The 17529-nt window shown below is 44.0% G+C and overlaps 1 protein-coding gene across 2 annotated transcripts in view; it reads left to right on the top strand.

Annotated features, from left to right (window-relative positions):
- GRSF1 (G-rich RNA sequence binding factor 1) overlaps positions 1–12760 on the top strand; it is a 62282-nt gene extending 49522 nt beyond the window's left edge. The window contains exons 7-10 of one of the 2 annotated variants that reach the window (XM_033961055.1): positions 4548–4666; positions 6606–6741; positions 10379–10425; positions 11892–12760. In XM_033961055.1, coding sequence (XP_033816946.1) covers positions 4548–4666; positions 6606–6741; positions 10379–10422 — 299 coding nt within the window. In that variant the 3' untranslated portion in view covers positions 10423–10425; positions 11892–12760. Of the gene's footprint in view, positions 1–4547; positions 4667–6605; positions 6742–10378; positions 10465–11891 lie in introns of both variants that reach the window. The other variant, XM_033961048.1, reaches the window with a different exon arrangement.
- Positions 12761–17529: the final 4769 nt, after the last annotated feature.

Genomic DNA, 17529 nt, shown 5'->3' with positions numbered 1-17529 from the left:
TCTCAATGCGATTGCTGCTTTCCATCAGCCTCTTGATGGGAAACCCCTGTCTGCACATCCTGCGGTTTCCCGATTCATGAAAGGACTTTTTAATATACATCCACCGCTCAAACTACCTCCAGTGGTCTGGGATCTCAATGTTGTCCTGGCTCAATTGATGAAACCTCCATTTGAACCAATTGATAAGGCTCATCTCAGGTATCTTACTTGGAAAGTGGTTTTTCTGATTGCCCTCACGTCTGCTCGAAGAGTCAGTAAGTTACAAGCCTTGGTTGCGGATCCACCTTTCACAGTTTTCCACCATGACAAAGTGGTCCTCCGTACTCATCCAAAATTTTTGCCTAAAGTTGTGTCAGAATTTCACATCAATCAATCTATTTTTTCCAAAGCCTCATTCTCACCCTGGAGAAGTGGCGTTCCATACTTTGGACTGTAAATGTGCCTTGGCTTTCTACTTGCAACGCACTCAATCTCACAGAACAGCCCCACTTTTCATCTCCTTCGATCCATATAAGTTGGGGCATCCTGTCTCGAAGCAAACCATATCCAACTGGATGGCTGCTTGCATCTCTTTCTGCTATGCTCAGGCTGGTATCCCTCTGCAGGGTTGAGACACGGGCCACAGAGTTAGAGCAATGATGGCGTCTGTAGCATTCCTCAGATCAACTCCTATTGAGGAAATCTGCAAGGCTGCCACTTGGTCCTCGGTTCATACTTTCACCTCTCATTACTGTCTGGATACTTTCTCCAGAAGGGATGGCCATTTTGGCCAGTCTGTTTTACCAAATCTCTTTTCTTAACTTGCCAACTCTCCCTCCATCCCATTCTGCTTAGCTTGGAGGTCACCCACTAGTTGAGAATATGCTGCCTGCTTGTCCTGGGATAAAGCACAGTTACTTACCGTAATACTTGTTATCCAGGGACAGCAGGCAGATATTCTCACAACCCACCCTCCTCCCCTGGTTCGCTTCTTAGCTAGTTATCTGAACTGAGGTACCTCACAGGAGATGTGCGCCCTGACTTGGGTGGGAAGGCACTCGCGCATGCGCAATGCAGCACTCGTAAGCTCTTACAAAGATCTTCAAGCAAGTCTGCTTGCGAGGCTGTCCACTGCGGGGCTCTGTCGGTGATGTCACCCACCTGTTGAGAATATCTGCCTGCTGTCCCTGGATAACAACTGTTACGGTAAGTAACTGTGCTTTATGTGCCTGAAACAAATAGTACTTATATCATTTTAAAGGTGTACTCTCCAGAACTTTACACAGTAGGCCACATGAGGTTTCTTAAGAGCCTTATATAGTGGCACTATCACCTTACTTTTTCATGCATTCTTCTGGGTTAGGTATAAACCATATTTATAACTTTGGCCACCTGAAAATTATCAGATACCATCACCCTTAAGTCCTGCTCTTCTTTTGTATACAGAAGAATTTTACCGCTTCCATTTCACTGCTGTCTAGGCATTTTGCAACTCCAGTCTATGACCTTGCATTTTTTTTTTTAGTATTAAATCTTAGCTATAAAATCAAGGAGTGTTCTTCAAGCTTTACTAGATCCCTTATGTTTTTTACCTCTTTTCATTGGTCTACCTTATTGCAGGTTTTGGTGTCATCCTTGAAATGGCAAACCTTTCCCCGACAGCCCTTCCACAATATCACTTATAAAAAATGTTGAAAAGAACACCAAAAATGGATCCCTGCTATATATCATACAACACCTTTCCTTTTTTTACAACTGCTTTTTGTCACCTCTCGCTTAACCAGTTTCTAATCCATTTGGTTACTGTAAGGATTATACCAAAGTTGCTTAGTGTATAAGTCATCTAAGTGGAACTGTGTCAATGGCCATCTGAAATTCAAGTACATTACATATAGCATTCTCCCTCAGTCCAATTCTCTAGTCACTCAGTCAGAGAAATTAAATTCATCTAACAAAAGTTACCTCTAGTAAAACTCTTGGACCCTGTCATGCATTGAATTAAGGAAACAGTACTAGTTTCTGTTTCAGCAATGATTCAATTAATTTACTTACCACTAAGGTCAGACTAACCAGACTTTAATTCCCAGTCTTTCTTACCTCCAGTTTTGCCCATCTCCAGTTCTTTGGGACCACTCCTGATGCTCAGGAAGTTTAAGAAAGTCATAGGGTAGAGCAACTAGAACTTTCTCAACTTCTCTGAATACTTTCAAATGTATTCATTCAAGTACCATCTCTTGAGTCACTTTTAGTGTAGCTAGTTTCTTCCCATTAACAGCCTGTATCACATCTAAGGTGACGCCGAGGACTGTAACAACTACAGAACAATTACATTAATTCCACACACCAGCAAAATATTGCTGAAAATAATACAACAAAGGCTCCAATCATATGTTGAGCAAGAACTACCTTAAGTTCTGGCTGGTTTCAGAAAAGGTCAAGGAACAAGAGACATTATTGCCAATGTTAGATGGATATTGGAGAAGAGCAAAGAATACTTCATTGACTACAGAAAAGCTTTTGGCTGTGTGGATCACAATAAACTATGGAGATCTCTAGTGCAAATGTGAATACCCAAACACATAACTCAGCTTACAGAACTGAATAAGGCAACACTGATCCAATAAAACTTGGCGTCGGGCAAGGATGAATTGTGTCACCTTACTTTTCAACCTGTACAGTGAAGCCCTCTTCAGAAAAGCAAATTTGGAAGAAGTGAGTGTCTGTTTCAAAGTTGGTGACTGAAATATAAACAACCTGCGCTATGCAGATGATACAACGCTCATCACCAGCAGCAAAGAAGACATGTTGAATCTACTGAGAAACGTCAAAGCTGAAAGTCATAACATGGGATTTGAACTGAACATAAACAAGACAAAGATCATGAATATGGAAAATGATGAAGATTTTGAGCTTGAAGGCGATAGAATAGAAGTTGTAAAGGATTTAAATTTCCTGTTCTCTTTTGTAAACAAAGAAGCAACTAGCAGGGAGGAAATACTCCACAGACTAACTCATGGTTGCTATTCAAAGAAGTCTGTCAACAAAGTATTCAAAGGCAAGGCGGTAACACTCCAAATGAAGATCAGACTTGTCCACGCATTCATTTTCTCAGTGGTCAGTTATGGATGTGAAAGCTGGACACGACAGAAAGAAGATTGACTCATTTGAGCTTTGATGTTGGAGATGGATTTTAGGCATGCTGTGGACTACCAGAAGAACCAACAAATCGATTCTGGAAGAGATCAAACTGGCTATGTCACTCGAAGCCCAAATGATGAAGTTACAACTGTCTTATTTTGGTCACACCATCAGAAGAAAGAGATCACTGGAGAAGGACATCATGTTGGAAAGATCAAAGGAACCAGGTGAAGAGAGCGACCTGCAATCAGATAGCTGGACACATTGAAAACAACCATGGGGATGATGCTGGAGGACCTTTCTGGACTAGCACAAAACCGATTTATTTTTAGATCTACAATTCATCAAGTCGCTAGGACTCGAGCACAAGTCGATGGCACCTAACAACAACCACCACCACATCTATGTTACCACCACCGAATCTGAGTCAACCTCTTCCATGACTGCCTCTAGATCTTGGACTGTATCTCTAATGCACAGTATATAGATTTCCAGATGGTGCCCTTTTTTCCATTGTGATACCAATGTTTTACTTATTTTAAGGGTTTTACAACCCATTTTTATTTTTATATTATTTATATACCATTTATATCCTAAGTGGTTTACATTCAGGTAGTTTATCATGTTTCCCTATCTGTCCCGGTGGGCTCAAACTCTATCTAGTGTATCTGACCTTTTGACTAGATTAGCCAGCCTTGTCTAGAAGATGCTTTGATTATCTGACAGGTGGAAACTGTTTGATCAGCAGCCTAGTCCAGAAAGTTAAACATGTTCTTCTCGGCACCGTTTACATAGCTGTGTATTTATCTCCAGAATGTGTTCTGCTTTGCTCCTGCCTTTATTCATGACCATTTGGGAGCTTGTTTACTCTGTTCTCCTCTGGTTTCCCTACTTATATGTTAATGTGCACAGTAGCCATACCTGAAATACTGCTCCTTCCTTTCCTGTACCCACCTTGTTTTGTATATTTATATAATTATGAATTCTCCAATTCCGTTCTACCCACCCACCACCACCATACAAAAACACCATCCCTTTATGCAGTGACTGGGAGTGTGATTTCTGAAAAATAAAATTCCCCCCTCCCCAAATTCTCTCTCCTCTTTTTTTTCACTATGCCTCTAAATAAGCAATAGTCACAACTGGAAGAGCTGAAAAGGCTCACTCCACTTTAGGACTCTGTATGGCCAGCTGATAGATGACCATGAAATCAGTTCCATGGGTGAGCATTGTACAGGCTTAAAATGAGTTGGGATGAGTTAGAAGCTAATTGGTTTTGCATGGGATCCCTGGAAGAGAGGGAGAAGGTGGTGAGCTTAGATAGAAAAACGTCTTTATGTAAAGTGAGGAATGTATTTATGTAAAGTGAGGAAAGGAGAGCAAGGTTCTAATGCTTTGCTGTCTTGTGTTACAATATGTGCAATTCACAGATGCTGAGGACACGCCTTCCATGCCCTTGGATGTTCCAAAGTGTGAGAATAGCACATCGGTGCATGGTGTCCACATGAGGGGTCTGCCTTGCCACATCACCGGTCAAGACATTGTCAGTGTATGTGCTGTCAAAAAATAAAATAAACCTGAGTGCAGTAAAGTGAGCTCCAAGACAGAATTCTTACTTAATACCTCCCTTATCAACACCAAGAGATTGCCCAAAGCAGCTTTCAAAAGGTTAATTACACAATTCATTCAAATGAAAGCACACAAAATATAATAGTAACTTTGATATAATTTAAAAAATGTATGGTCCACCTTTCTGATTACAAATCACAAGAGATGGGTACATTAAATAATAAATAAGTGCGATGTAATTAGACAATAGATAATAAAAGCTAGAGAAAAAAACCTATATATATTTATTTATTTTAGGGATAGGCACCCAAAAGGTTTTGGGTTTTTTTTGTTATCAAATGAATGTTGATAGGGGTGCACACTCTTTCCTGAGACCACATGCAGGTGTGATTATTTGCACATGTACACCCTTCTGAAAATAGTAGTACACCCTTTCTAACAAAAGTGCATACTGTGGTTCCCTTTTAGCATGTGCTAAATATTAAGAAACCCATAGATCAGTGGTCTTCATTGCAAGGCCCGCGAGCCAGTGATGGCCCATGGAGACCTGGGTGGCCCGCAGTGCAGTCGGGTTCCTCCTCCTGTGGAATCCAATGCCTCTCCTTCCCGGCAGCTGCTCTTTCACTCTTCGGGCTGCCGGTAGCATGAATGAAGTAAACAAGCAGCCCTTGGTTGCCAGAAGCTTTCCCTCTGCTACAGGCCATCACTACATTCATTAGATATATTAACAGTCACTTAACTTTTATATTTGGCGTAAGGGGTCCCAACGTGGCCCCGTTTCGCTCTGCTTCAGGAGACCCGATTGCAGCTTAGTGCTGTAAATTGTATTAATTCTCTAAACTTCGTGATGTTCAGTCACATCGCTGCTGGATCTAAATGTTAGTTCTGAAAAGTTCCAACCGCCAGAAAGACGCTGTCAACTGGTGCTTATTTTAAAAGGCCACATTGGGACCCCTTAAGCCAAATATAAAAGCTAAGTGAATGTTAATATATCTAATGAACATAGTGATGGCTGTTTTTTGCTAAAAGAAGAGAAGATATCACTTTCAGCATATTTGGAGAACTATGAAAACTTTTTAAAAATTTTTACAAATTGTTCTCAGTGCCTTAGAGTGTGATCATGGATTTATGAAGTTGCGATGACTGGAAGGTGAACTCTTTTTTAGGGAGGTTTAGCAGCCTTCCCTTCAGAGTTTCATGTCTCTGAGCATTTTATACATTTAATTGATCACACTCTTTAGACTATTTTCTATTGAAGTCAGCTTTTTGCTGAATTCAAAGATGGATTTAGAGCAGAAAGTGAAAGAGAGAAAAACAGCAAATGGCTAAGAAGGCCCTGGAAACACAGTTAAGAGTACAGACAGAAGGAAGTCAATTAGAGACTTGGAAAAGATGATTAGGAAAATAAAATCACCAGACAACAAAGGTAGGAGAAAATATTTTATTTTCAATTTAGTGATTGAAATATATTAGTTTTGAGAATTTATTTCTGCTGTCTATTTTTTGCACTGTTCAGGAAGAAATGCATTTGTTCCTATTTCTGTGGTGTTGTACTGCATGCAGAATCTGGCATCTTAGGGTTTCATTTGTGTATATTAGGAATTTTAGTTTGTGATCCTATATACCAATGAATAGAAATAACACAGCACATCATTTATCTGTGTTCTGCATGTGTGATGAAGGCCAGGTGTTCTGGTAGGAATGAATGCTGAGAAGCGTTATTAGTGTCATGGGCCAAAATAGGAACATATTTGTGGGCTCACACACATACAACAGGAAAGTAAACACATCCAAGCTATAGAACAAGATCTTAAGAAGAAAAAGCCCTGCATTTTGGTCATTCATGAAAAACTGATTTCAGAAGGTCAGAAGAAGAGAACTTGTAGCCTTAATTTTTTTTATTCATTGGTTGATTGTAGTTTTTCCATCCACTGACTCCTGTGAAGATCAAGATTGTATATGGACCTGATGGAAAGGCCACTGGGGAAGCAGATGTAGAATTTGCAGCTCGCCAGGATGCCCTTGTTGCTATGTGGAAAGACAAGTCTAACATCCGTAAGTAATATATTGCTGAGGCTTTTCGCTCTTTGCCTTTTGAGTTGTTTTAAGTAATGAGATTTAAGGGTGTAGTTATCAGTGCAGAGCTACCGTTAAGTCTTGGTTATTTTACCACTAACTGCTCTTTGCCTTTTGAGTTGTTTTAAGTAATGAGATTTAAGGGTGTAGTTATCAGTGCGGACTACCGTTAAGTCTGGGTTGTTTTACCACTAACTTGTATTCCAGTGCCATAGAGATGGTATGCTGAACCGTAGGGTTATCCATCTGTGCTTGCAAGCATATTGCAGAAGATGTCAATAACAGCTTTTCAACTCCTCCTCCTTCTCCATGGTCTCTGCTACCCCCTTCAGTTCTTCCTTCTGCAGGCGGGCATGAAGGTATTGTTCGGATCTGCTTCTTTTATTTATTTGTTTTGCATTTTTTCGGTTTGTTTGCGGTTTTTACACAGTTCAGGAATTGCTATGCCTGCTTGGAGAGGGAGCAGACTTTAGTCTTCAGCTGGCAGTGTATCCTTCGGGGACCTGTGCAGCCATTCTGCTGAAGATTTGTGGAGTTCAGAGTCTGGGCCTTCAGCACTTGCTCGCTTCCTTGACTTGGTCGTAGGCTGTTAGGTATCAATAGTGCCCTTCAGGGTGCTTAGCATACTGGCTACAGTTTTCACCTTCCCCCCTCTTTTCTGGGTCCATCATGGCCTGGGGGGGTTAGAGGATCAGTCTGACTGGCAGCCTGAAGATCTCAGTGGGGCAGCTAATCGGTTCCGTAACACTTGAGCGCAGGACAAAAGCGCGCTGGCAATTGCGTGCAGGACGTATGCGCGCCACCACTTTAAAGCTTTACTGGTAATGCTGTGAGGTGGTATGGGGGGGAACCCCCCAGTACATGTACAACTACTCGCGCTCCCATTGGTGGGATACACTGAAAACTCCTGTTTTCCTTTTAGTTTTCTGTGGTTGGGAGTTTTTCAGTGCTTTTCAGTATAGTGGGGGGTTTCCCCTCACACCCCAACGGGAGTGCGAGGACTTGTACATGTAGTGGTGGTGGTGGTGGGGGGGGTGTTTCCCCCCAGCGCTAATGGTACAGCTTAGAAGCGGTGGGAGCAGCGGCACGCATACGTCCTGTGTGCAATTGTCGGCGCACCAAAGTCTGGCACGCTTTGGTTAATCAGTGGCTTGAGGCAGAGTATTCTTCCAGATCCAGCTGCACTTTAAAGGAGCTGAAGCAGGTTGCAGCACCATTTCCCCAGCACTTGGTCTGTCAGTACAGTCTGTGACAGCCTTTGGGGAAAATAGAGGGGGTCATAAAAACTGTGTTTTGACTGTTTCTGCAGTTAGGTCTTTGGTCTCCTCCCTCTAAAATCCTAATTTTTGAAGTTTTTGGTCAGCCCTGAAATATTTTTAAGCTGTTTCTTGGTGCCAAAAAGCTGCTGCCATGGCCATCTTGAATTTCCCAGTTTTTACCCTAAGTTTTCAAACTTCTTCAAAACACATTGTTTTGCCTCAAAACTGATACGGATGGAGTCCTCAGACCCTAATAGCCCCATATCATGCCTTATTTGCACTGGATGGACAGCTGAAGAGCACCTTTCTGTCACGTTCTGTGCAGCACGGGATGGAGGGGTGGGAGCTTTGAGCACTAGCCCCTCCACAGGCTTCTAGGGCTGGAGAAAGGCAGATTGTCTCGTCATGGGGAATAAACCGCCCCGAGACAGCAACCCTGTATACTATAAGGGCATAGATGCATTGCAACACAAGAAAATATGTTTGCTCCACCCTACAGTGGCAAGGAGGGTTGCCCTCTCAAGCTTTTACTCCAGTTCATTAACCTGTGGCAGGCTTATGCACAAGGCAGAAGTCTGCCAGTCAGGTCCGCAAGTGAACCAGTGCACAGGCCTATCTGGATACTCAGTGCTTCTTCCTTGAGAGTGAAGGCTATAATAGGGCTGTACATTGATTAAAATTTTTAATCACACAATTAAATTATGGTTAAAATGTTTAATTAATCACATAAAGTGCCCCCTCAAATTTCCTCCTGTATAGTGCAATATATACATAGTAGATGAAATTCTCAAAACTGACACATTTCAATTCAGTTGTCTCATAGAAAGACAGTATATCAAATCCTATTATCCCCCCTTACTAAACTAAAAATAAAATAATGTTATTTTTGTTGTCTGGTGATTTTATCTTTCTAATCATCTCATTCTGCCTCTCTGGTTCTTCCCTGTGCTCTTATTCACTTTCTTTTTTTTTTCTTCTCTTTCTGCCCTAATTCCATCTTTCACGATCAACTTTTCTTCCATTTTTTCCCCTCCTTTTCAGATGTCTAGTTGCCATCTCTTCTCTTCCCTACCATCATTTCCCTCCCCTCCCTTCTATTCCTGTCCTTTTCTTTCTGTTTCCTCCCTTGGGTACCCTCTCTTCCCTTCTCTCTCTTGTCCCCTCCCTCTCCCTACCATGCTCACCATTTTTCTCCTTCCTTCCTCTGTCACCATATCCTTTGTTTTTTCCATCACTATTTCCAAAATCTGGGCCTCTAACATCACCCTTCCCCCACCATCTGCACCTTTCTCCCAGCAAATCTTCCTGTACTCCTACCTTCTCCTCCCTCCCCGCCATGATTGGATCTCTCTTCCCCCCCCACCCTGTAATTAAAGCTCTTTCTCTCTATTTCACCCCACTATTTCCCCCCATAATTTGATGTCTCTCTCCCTGCCCTCCCCCATTTCACCCCACTATTTCCCCCCATAATTTGATGTCTCTCTCCCTGCCCTCCCCCTCCCCTTCCTCCCAATAGCTGGATATCTCCCTCTCTTCCTTCCCCCTTGGTGAGGCATATCTCTCCCTCTCTCCCATGGCCCAATCCAGTGCAGTTTTGTTGGGTCGGGTATCTCTCTTCCCTCCCTCCCCCCCCCATGGACAGCGCTCTGTTCTTTATCCCTCCCTCTCTCTAATCTTTCATAGCTGCCTGCAGGCCTACAGGGGGAGGGAGAAGAGAAACCCAACCCAACTGAACCAAACCATGGGGGGAGGTGGAAGGAGAGAGAGAGAGGGGGGCGATCTAGTGGACCACATCAGTTGGTTGGCAGGGGTAGCCACAGGTGGAGGCAAGTGGCAATGGTGACAAGGCATTTCTCCAGGGAGGGCAGCTTTGACAAGGGTGGCTCTCGGTGTGGGGGCAGTGCCATCAGGGGCAGCTCTCGGGGAGGGGGAAGTGACAGCAAAGCAGCTGTGTTTGGGAGACAAAACGGCACAATTTAGAATGTGGGGTAACAGGGAAAGAGAACAATGCTGGATGGACGTGTAGGGGGAGGAGAGACAATTGCATTAAAATATTTTAACGCAGCTAACCATTTAATGTGTTAATTGTTTTAATGTGTTAAATGTACATCCCTAATTATTAAGTGATATATAATTATTATCGTTCAGTGAAAGTCATCAGTTTGCATGTCCTGCCCCTACCTATTTTTCTGACTATAGCTGTTGTCTAGCTGTCATTGTCTATATTCTTCTGACATCATGATTGCATTTCATCTCATCTCCTAGCCTTTTCTTGATTTCCTTTCTTTGTGGCATATGCTCATTGATTCTATGAAGTTGCTTTATTTCAGCCTTACTTTTGTTTGTTTTCTTTGCAGACCATAGTTGTATCGAACTGTTCCTGAACTCATCTCCAAACTGAAAAGTAGGCGACAAGTAATGCCATAAGCAGTTAACAAAATTGGTAATCAGAAAAAGAAATTACCTCGTATTGATAATTAGCCTGAAGTGTGAAATAGTGTTTGCTCTAATGGTGATTAGATGTGTGTGGTTGTAAACATGTTAATGTGTTCATGTCTGTTGGTATGGGTCTGTGAAATTAAGTGAAACAAAATCCTTTGTACACTTGCTTAGGAAATGCTATTAAAGTTAAGGTCGCTTTACATATGGTCATCATGGAGTGTCAGAAGGCCTTTGGTGATAAAGACATAATCTTAGGGACTCCCATAGCTGCTTCTTGACATGTCAAGCTATTTTCATGCCCGTAAGGGACACTGGGGCATATCCACAGAGAAATGACTGTTGAAGGGGAATGGGCTAGTGTAGAAGAGAAACAATTTTAAGCAAGAGAAAAGGAATGAGGTAGTTAAGGCCTGCAAAAGAAAATTAAGGTATTAAAGGAGAAGCTGAGTCAGGGGAAAACATTTGTTTCATTTTGTAAGACTTCGTTGAACGTGAGTACATTCTTATTTCATAGAGAACAGAAATGAAGACTTTTTCTAACTTTAAATGAAAAAGAAAGGAAAATTAAAAAAAATAAAACTAGGTGAAAGGAAGTGAGTGGATAGTGAGGTGAATTTTCAGCTATTTTAGGATAATTCAAGAAGCATTTAATCTTCAGGAGAAGGGTACAGTGTATCGCTCTCCAGCTCAGGTACGACTATTGCATGGTTGATCAGGGAAATATTTTGCTTTTGGGTGACTGAACTAGTGAATGAGAATTCAAAAATGGTAATGTGAGTAGCAAGAGGAGGTCTGGAGAGTATAAAATTACAGACACCCACACTGTTTGCAAGTTTTGTGATATATATTCCAGCTTACTCTTCAAAGCAAGATGACAACCACTTTCCTTATCTTGCTAGACCATTCTAGACAGAGTTTTATGCATCTCCTGCTAGTAGATGTTGCAGACAGAACATAGCTTAGCAGTGACATCATTACTGTGTTTAAAAGGCTGTATTACTAGGAGATTTGCTGGAATTCTCTGTTTCTAGCAGATGCAGCTCTGGGACTTCAGCAGCTGGAGGGAAATCAAAGATGCTGAGGATGAACTTGGGAAGGAAGACACTGAATGGAAGGGGGCAGCGAAGAGGGAAAGAGGATAGTGTTGGTGAAAGACTGGAGAATAAGAGGAAGGGGACTAGGAGGATCGGGGTGAGGGAAAAAGTAGAAAGCTGTCGATAGAGCGAAAACTGGATAGTAAGAATAAATTAAATCTGGATAGAGAAGCAGAAAATTAAATTGAAGAAAGTCCCATGTGCAGACATCGACATGATGACATGATGTACATTGCAAATAACTTGGGCTAATCAGAATTGCCCCCACAATGATCTTCTAATTCCTTGACACTTCTCTGTTCATATAGTTTTTCCTTGCTTTGTGTCTTTGCAGGAACTGTAGAAGTTTGTAAAGACTGACCTGCCTGTCAGCTCCTATGGCTGTGTCTAACTCAAGCAATAGATCTTCTCTACTTGGACACTGGACTCTGGCACTATAGACGTTCACAATCTGAGCCACAGCTCTGGCAACTGATTGTCACTTGGCCCTTCCTTTGTTTAATCTCTCTTCCACTCTGCAGCAGTCTGTCTTCACAGCTTGGATTCTCTATGTCTGCTGCTGTTCTTTGCATTCAGGATTGGAAGAACCTTCTTTCAGAGGAGATCTTGTATATGAAGAGCATGATCTCTTTCTTTCCTTGCCAAGTGCCTCTCTAGGTCCTGTTTGGGTGCCTATTATTCCATTGGTAAGGCAGGGCCTGGAGAACTTGGAGAAATGATGCCTCCCAAAGACTGCAGTTGACATATATTACTCCTATTTTGCAGTTATTTAGTATTTCTGCTGTTCTACAGGATGCTGAATGGATTGAGCTTAAAATAGAAAATGTACCTTTTAATTATTTCTAATCTAAATTACATAAAGTTTTTTTTGTGTTGTAAACAAGAAAGTGCTCCCATTTATTCATATAGTGTTTGCACTGTATATAAAACATAACTGTACAAAGGTATAAATCTCTGTACGTGCTTTTATGTTCATATCTCTTGGCTTCCAAACTTTTATGTCGATGCTTTCATTTCACTGTCTCTTTATGCAAACAAGCATCAAGTATTTGGATGGACTATGAAATTTATCTGTACCAACAAAAATTTGGATGAAAAATTATTTTTGTGAAAAAGTTACTCTTATTGGCAGTATTTAGATGCCAGCTGGTTTCTGGAATCTCTCTTGTACTCGTTCCCATAAACAGAGTGCCATTTGCTTCAGTTCCTTTCTCTGCATAGGTAGTCTACACAGGTGCATTATTCTGTTTTCTGGAATACACAAGCTGGCTTGTTAAATGGGCTACATCTGTTTTTGGGAGTGCACTTGTCAAATCAAAAACTGACAAGTATGGCAATTTAAACTTGCTCAAGACAGACCTGAGGGCAGTAATAGATAGAAAACATGTAAGCTCTCTCCTTCATGTTTAAGTCATACAAAAATTCAAAGTGCCTATAAGGGAAAATATAGAGGGTACAAATAGTGCAATTAGCTTGGACCCCTGTACTATGAGCAGGCTGCCATGTGTGCCTGAAAATGAAGGAGATGCAGCTTGCTGATGAACTTTAATGCTTCCTCTGAGATTTCAGCCCTGGGCTCCAGCATGTTTAACAATGACTGGGTATAATGCGATTAGGCTGGATTAGTCAACAGCACTGAAGTAACCTGCAGAGTACAGGTGCTTCAGCCTTAACAGGAGGCTTGTAACATGCATGGAGCAAGCAATGGTTACAACTCAAACAGCATTCTTGGTGACTGTTGTTCTCTGGATCTTGCCACATCTGTGTAGGGAGAACCTACGTTTCAGCCATCAGGGTATTCTGAAGAAAGCCACAACATGATGGCTGAAACGGTTCTGTGTCGCCTGATATAGTTCAATCTTCACAGATGGGTTATATCTCACTGTGATCACCAGGTGGAGACTGAGACCAAAACTTGGTTGAAGTATATTAGCTGAGGCTCCCTCTACCAACCCAGTCTTTTCTGTCTCCAGCAGGTAGAGTTGGGAAAAATCTGGCTCCCTCTGTTAGGCCTGTTGGAATTTGTTTTAGGACTCCTGACTCCCCTTTTAGTGCTGGATGGAGCTTGGACGGGTCCTGTTTGGAGATCTGTCCGACCTCAGGGATGTCAAACCGGGTGGGTCTCGTGCTGGGTGGTTCCCTCCCTTCCTCCACCTCCCCACATTTTTGTAGTGGTGCCTCAGCTGGCAGCCTGGCCACTGATACTGGTCAGGCCTCCAGCTTTGAGAAAAAAAAATTCCTGAGACTGTGCTAGTCTAAAGGGCTCTTTCCTTTTAAATTTACTGTATTTTACTGTCTTTTTCTACTAACTGGCATTTTTTTCTCTAGCTAGGTCGCCTCTGGAGCAATGAGCACTTATGCAAGGGGAAAAGTGCTCATTGTAATCCAGCCGCAAGGCACTTTCAGCCAGTCTGTTCAAGCAAGGCAAGCTGCTGCGAAGGGGAATCCTCGGCAGCATCGAATTCTGGCAGCCAGGGATCCCCTTCGTGAGTGCCTCATGGCCGGCAGCTGTTTGCGGGGAAGCCCGGGCTTCCCCCACCGCCTATGCAGGAGGTTCCCCAGCTGCCAGGCAGAAAGGATTTCCTTACCGCAAAGCGGCTGAGGTCTCCCTTAACAGCTGATGTTGGTGTCAGTTTTTCCTGCTTAGCGGCTGGGGCGGTTTAAGCCCTTCAGCCACTGCAGGTCTATGGAGCTGCTTTTTATGTTGGCTGTTCAGCTCCATTTTTGGCGGGAAGTGCCTCCATTTTTGTTTAGTCTCAGGTGACCTCGCCCCTGTATGGTGACACAGGCGGCAGGTTGTTTGCTGGGTCTCCTGCTGTGGCAGGGAGTCCCATGGGGCCACCAGGGGATTTTCCCCCATTTTACATGTTTGGCCTTTTTGGTCTGTGGCCGGAGGTCCTGCTTCCATCGCAGGGGTCTTGGGGGAGGGTGGGTGTTTTGCCCTCGACGTCCTCTATGGGTCAGCCCCATTCAGTGACAGATCTATTCCCCTCTGCTCCTCGCACGTCCCAACGCCTAATGATCTATTGGGACGCTGCTGGTTTGGAAGGAGCAGTCTTTTGTTTCTTGGGACCTGGACCCTGTGGGGAATTCTCCAGGATCTTCTAGGGGACACGGTTTCCCGCTAGATGCGGCTTTGCGCTCCATCTGCTGGCGCATTTTCTGCGGGATGAGCTCTTTGAGATGTCTTTGCCGGTTTCCTCTTGTGTTCTGATCCAAGGACACTGTGTCGGAGCCCCCACATGTGGTGGTCCCCCCTTGCTTCAGGGGATCTTTCCTGTTTCCCGCTCTTTCCTTAGGCTTCAGGCTAGTCGGGTTCTTATGTTAACTCAGTAGCAGTGCCAGGAGGCTCCTTTATGCGTTCTTTGGCCAGCCTGTATCCCATCCCGGAGGGGGATGAGGACAAATCGAAGTCGCCTGTGGTGGATGCGGTGGTCTCGGACATTGCGAAGCGGCATGCTCTGGCTGTACAGGACGGCTCTGCTTTGAGGGACCCCGAGGAGTGTAAGTTGGAGTCCCTCCTTAAGCAGAGTTTTGTTGTTACTGCCCTGGCAGTCCAGGCGGCGATTTGGTGGCAGGCTGGTTGCTTGGGCGTGGTTTTGCTGGGTCGAGCTTGTCCTTGCCTGTGAGTGATAATTGGGACTTAGTAGAGCAGGAAGTTGACATAATTGAGATAGGTGCTTCTTATTTCTCAGATGCCATGTATAACCTCTTGCAAGCTTCTGCCAAGTCTATGGTTTTTGGAGTGGCAGCATACCATACCTTGTGGCTTTGAGCATGGTCGGTGGCTGCAGCATCCAAAGCTAAGGTGGCGAAATTCCCCTTTAGGGGTTCTTTCTTGTTTGGAGAGGATTTGGACAAGTTGGTTCAGACCTTAACAGACTCTAATGTGCCTCGTTTGCCTGAAGATAGAGCTAGGCTTCTGGCATGAGGTGGTATGCTCGAGGGCACAGGCATGTTTTCCATCATCACCCTGGATGAGGGGCCCACCGGGTGCTGGAAATTCCCCCGCCAGTTCCGCCACTGCCCGTCCTGCCCAGTGACTCCTTGCAGGCATCTGTTGGTTCCGGTGGGCACCTGACTCTGCAAATGTTAACCAAAGTGGGCAGAGATCATGTCTGATCAGTGGGTTCTGTAGCTGATTCGGGACGGTTATGCTCTGGAGTTTGCCTGTTCTTGTGAGATCACTTTCTCGCTTCTCAAGTGGTGTGGAAGCAGCAGGCCTTTCACCAGACCCTTCAAAGTTTGCTGGATTGTAAAGCAGTGGTTCCTGTGCCCCCTCAGGTGTGTTGTACCAGCAGGTACTCGATATCCTTTGTGGTGTCCAAGAAAGAGGGGCCCTTTCGGCCCATCTTAAGATTCGAAAGGGGACAACTGGGCTCTCAAAGTTCCATCTTTTCGTATGGAGACTCTGTGGTCTGTCATCCTGGCGGTTCAGCCGGGGGAGTATCTGACGGAGGCCTCCTTACATGTTCAAATTCAGACCTCCCACCAGTGTTTCCTTTGCTTTGTGATCTTGGGCCAGCACTTTCAGTACTGTACGCTTCCCTTTGGTCTGGCCAAGGCACCGCGGTCAGTAACCAAAGTTATTGTGGTTGTGGTGGTAGCGGCGTTGCACAAAGAGGGCATTCTAGTTCTTCCATATCTGGACGACAGGTTGATTTGAGCAAAGTCGTTCCAGGAGAGCACCTGGGTCAGGCTTGGGTGGTGGAGTTCCAGCAGTCACTGGGCTGGGTTGTCAACCTATTCAAGAGTCGGTTGGAACCAACTCAGCGCCTGGAGTTCCTTGAGGGTTCTCTTCGACACCTTGGGGAAGGTCTTCCTCCCGGATTTCCAGGCAAGTGAATTGCAATCTGTTTCATAGAAACATAGAAGATGACGGCAGAAAAGGGCTACAGCCCATCAAGTCTGCCCACTCTGCTTACCCACCCCCTGTCTATGCCCTAATGACCCAATTTCCTTATCTTGACCCTCGTAGGGATCCCACATGGGTATCCCATTTATTCTTAAAGTCTGGCACGCTGTCTGCCTCGATCACCTGCACTGGAAGCTTGTTCCAATGATCAACCACTCTCTCTGTGAAGAAATACTTTCTGGTGTCGCCATGAAATTTTCCGCCCCTGAGTTTGAGCGGGTGCCCTCTTGTGGCCGAGGGTCCCTTGAGAAAGAAAATATCATCTTCCACTTCGACACGTCCCGTGAGGTACTTAAATGTTTCGATCATCTCTTTCCTCTCCCTACGTTCCCCGAGAGTGTAGAGCTGCGATTTGTTAAGTCTCTCTTCGTACGAGAGACCCGTGAGTCTTAAAGCCGTGAATCGGGAGGGAGAAGTGTATTGTAAAATCCGGGCCCATAGCCCTTCTCCGATCCGCCCAAGTCACGCCCCATTCTGCCGCAGCTCTGCCCCCCTCAACCCGTTCTCATGCTCGGAGCCGCGTCGGGAGAGCATCTGCGCTTGTGCAGGTGTGACGCAATGATGCCGCACACCTGCGCTTGATGTCAGCCATGTTGCATCCGCACTTGCGCAGATGCCCTGCCGAAGCAGCGCCGAGCAGGAAGCTTTTCAAAACCCGGACAAAATGCCGGATTTTGAAAAGCCGTCCGGACGCCCAGACCCGTCCTCTAAAAACAGGACAAGTCCGGGTAAATCTGAACTCCGGTAACCCTATTCATATGCAATTTAACGTTTTCATTAAGAACTGCTCTTACCGTATGAATTTTTCTGTAATAAGTTGCACATGATTTTCTCTTTGGCTATATTACATATACACACATACTAACACTATATATATAAATATTACTAATGCTGGATTAAGATCTTTATTGCATGTTTATTTTAGGTTCATTTTGGCTGCATTCAAATCAAAACAAAATGGCTGATGTTTAGGAAAAAAAGAAGCCCTCTATTTTGTTCTTTATATAGCTTAAAACCATGATCTCATTGTATTAAAAAAAAAAAAAAAAAGATGAAA

Source organism: Geotrypetes seraphini, chromosome 1, assembly GCF_902459505.1.
Source record: "Geotrypetes seraphini chromosome 1, aGeoSer1.1, whole genome shotgun sequence".
NCBI lineage: Eukaryota > Metazoa > Chordata > Amphibia > Gymnophiona > Dermophiidae > Geotrypetes > Geotrypetes seraphini.
Note: the sequence above shows the minus strand (reverse complement) of the source record. Positions and strands in the feature narration are given on the sequence as shown.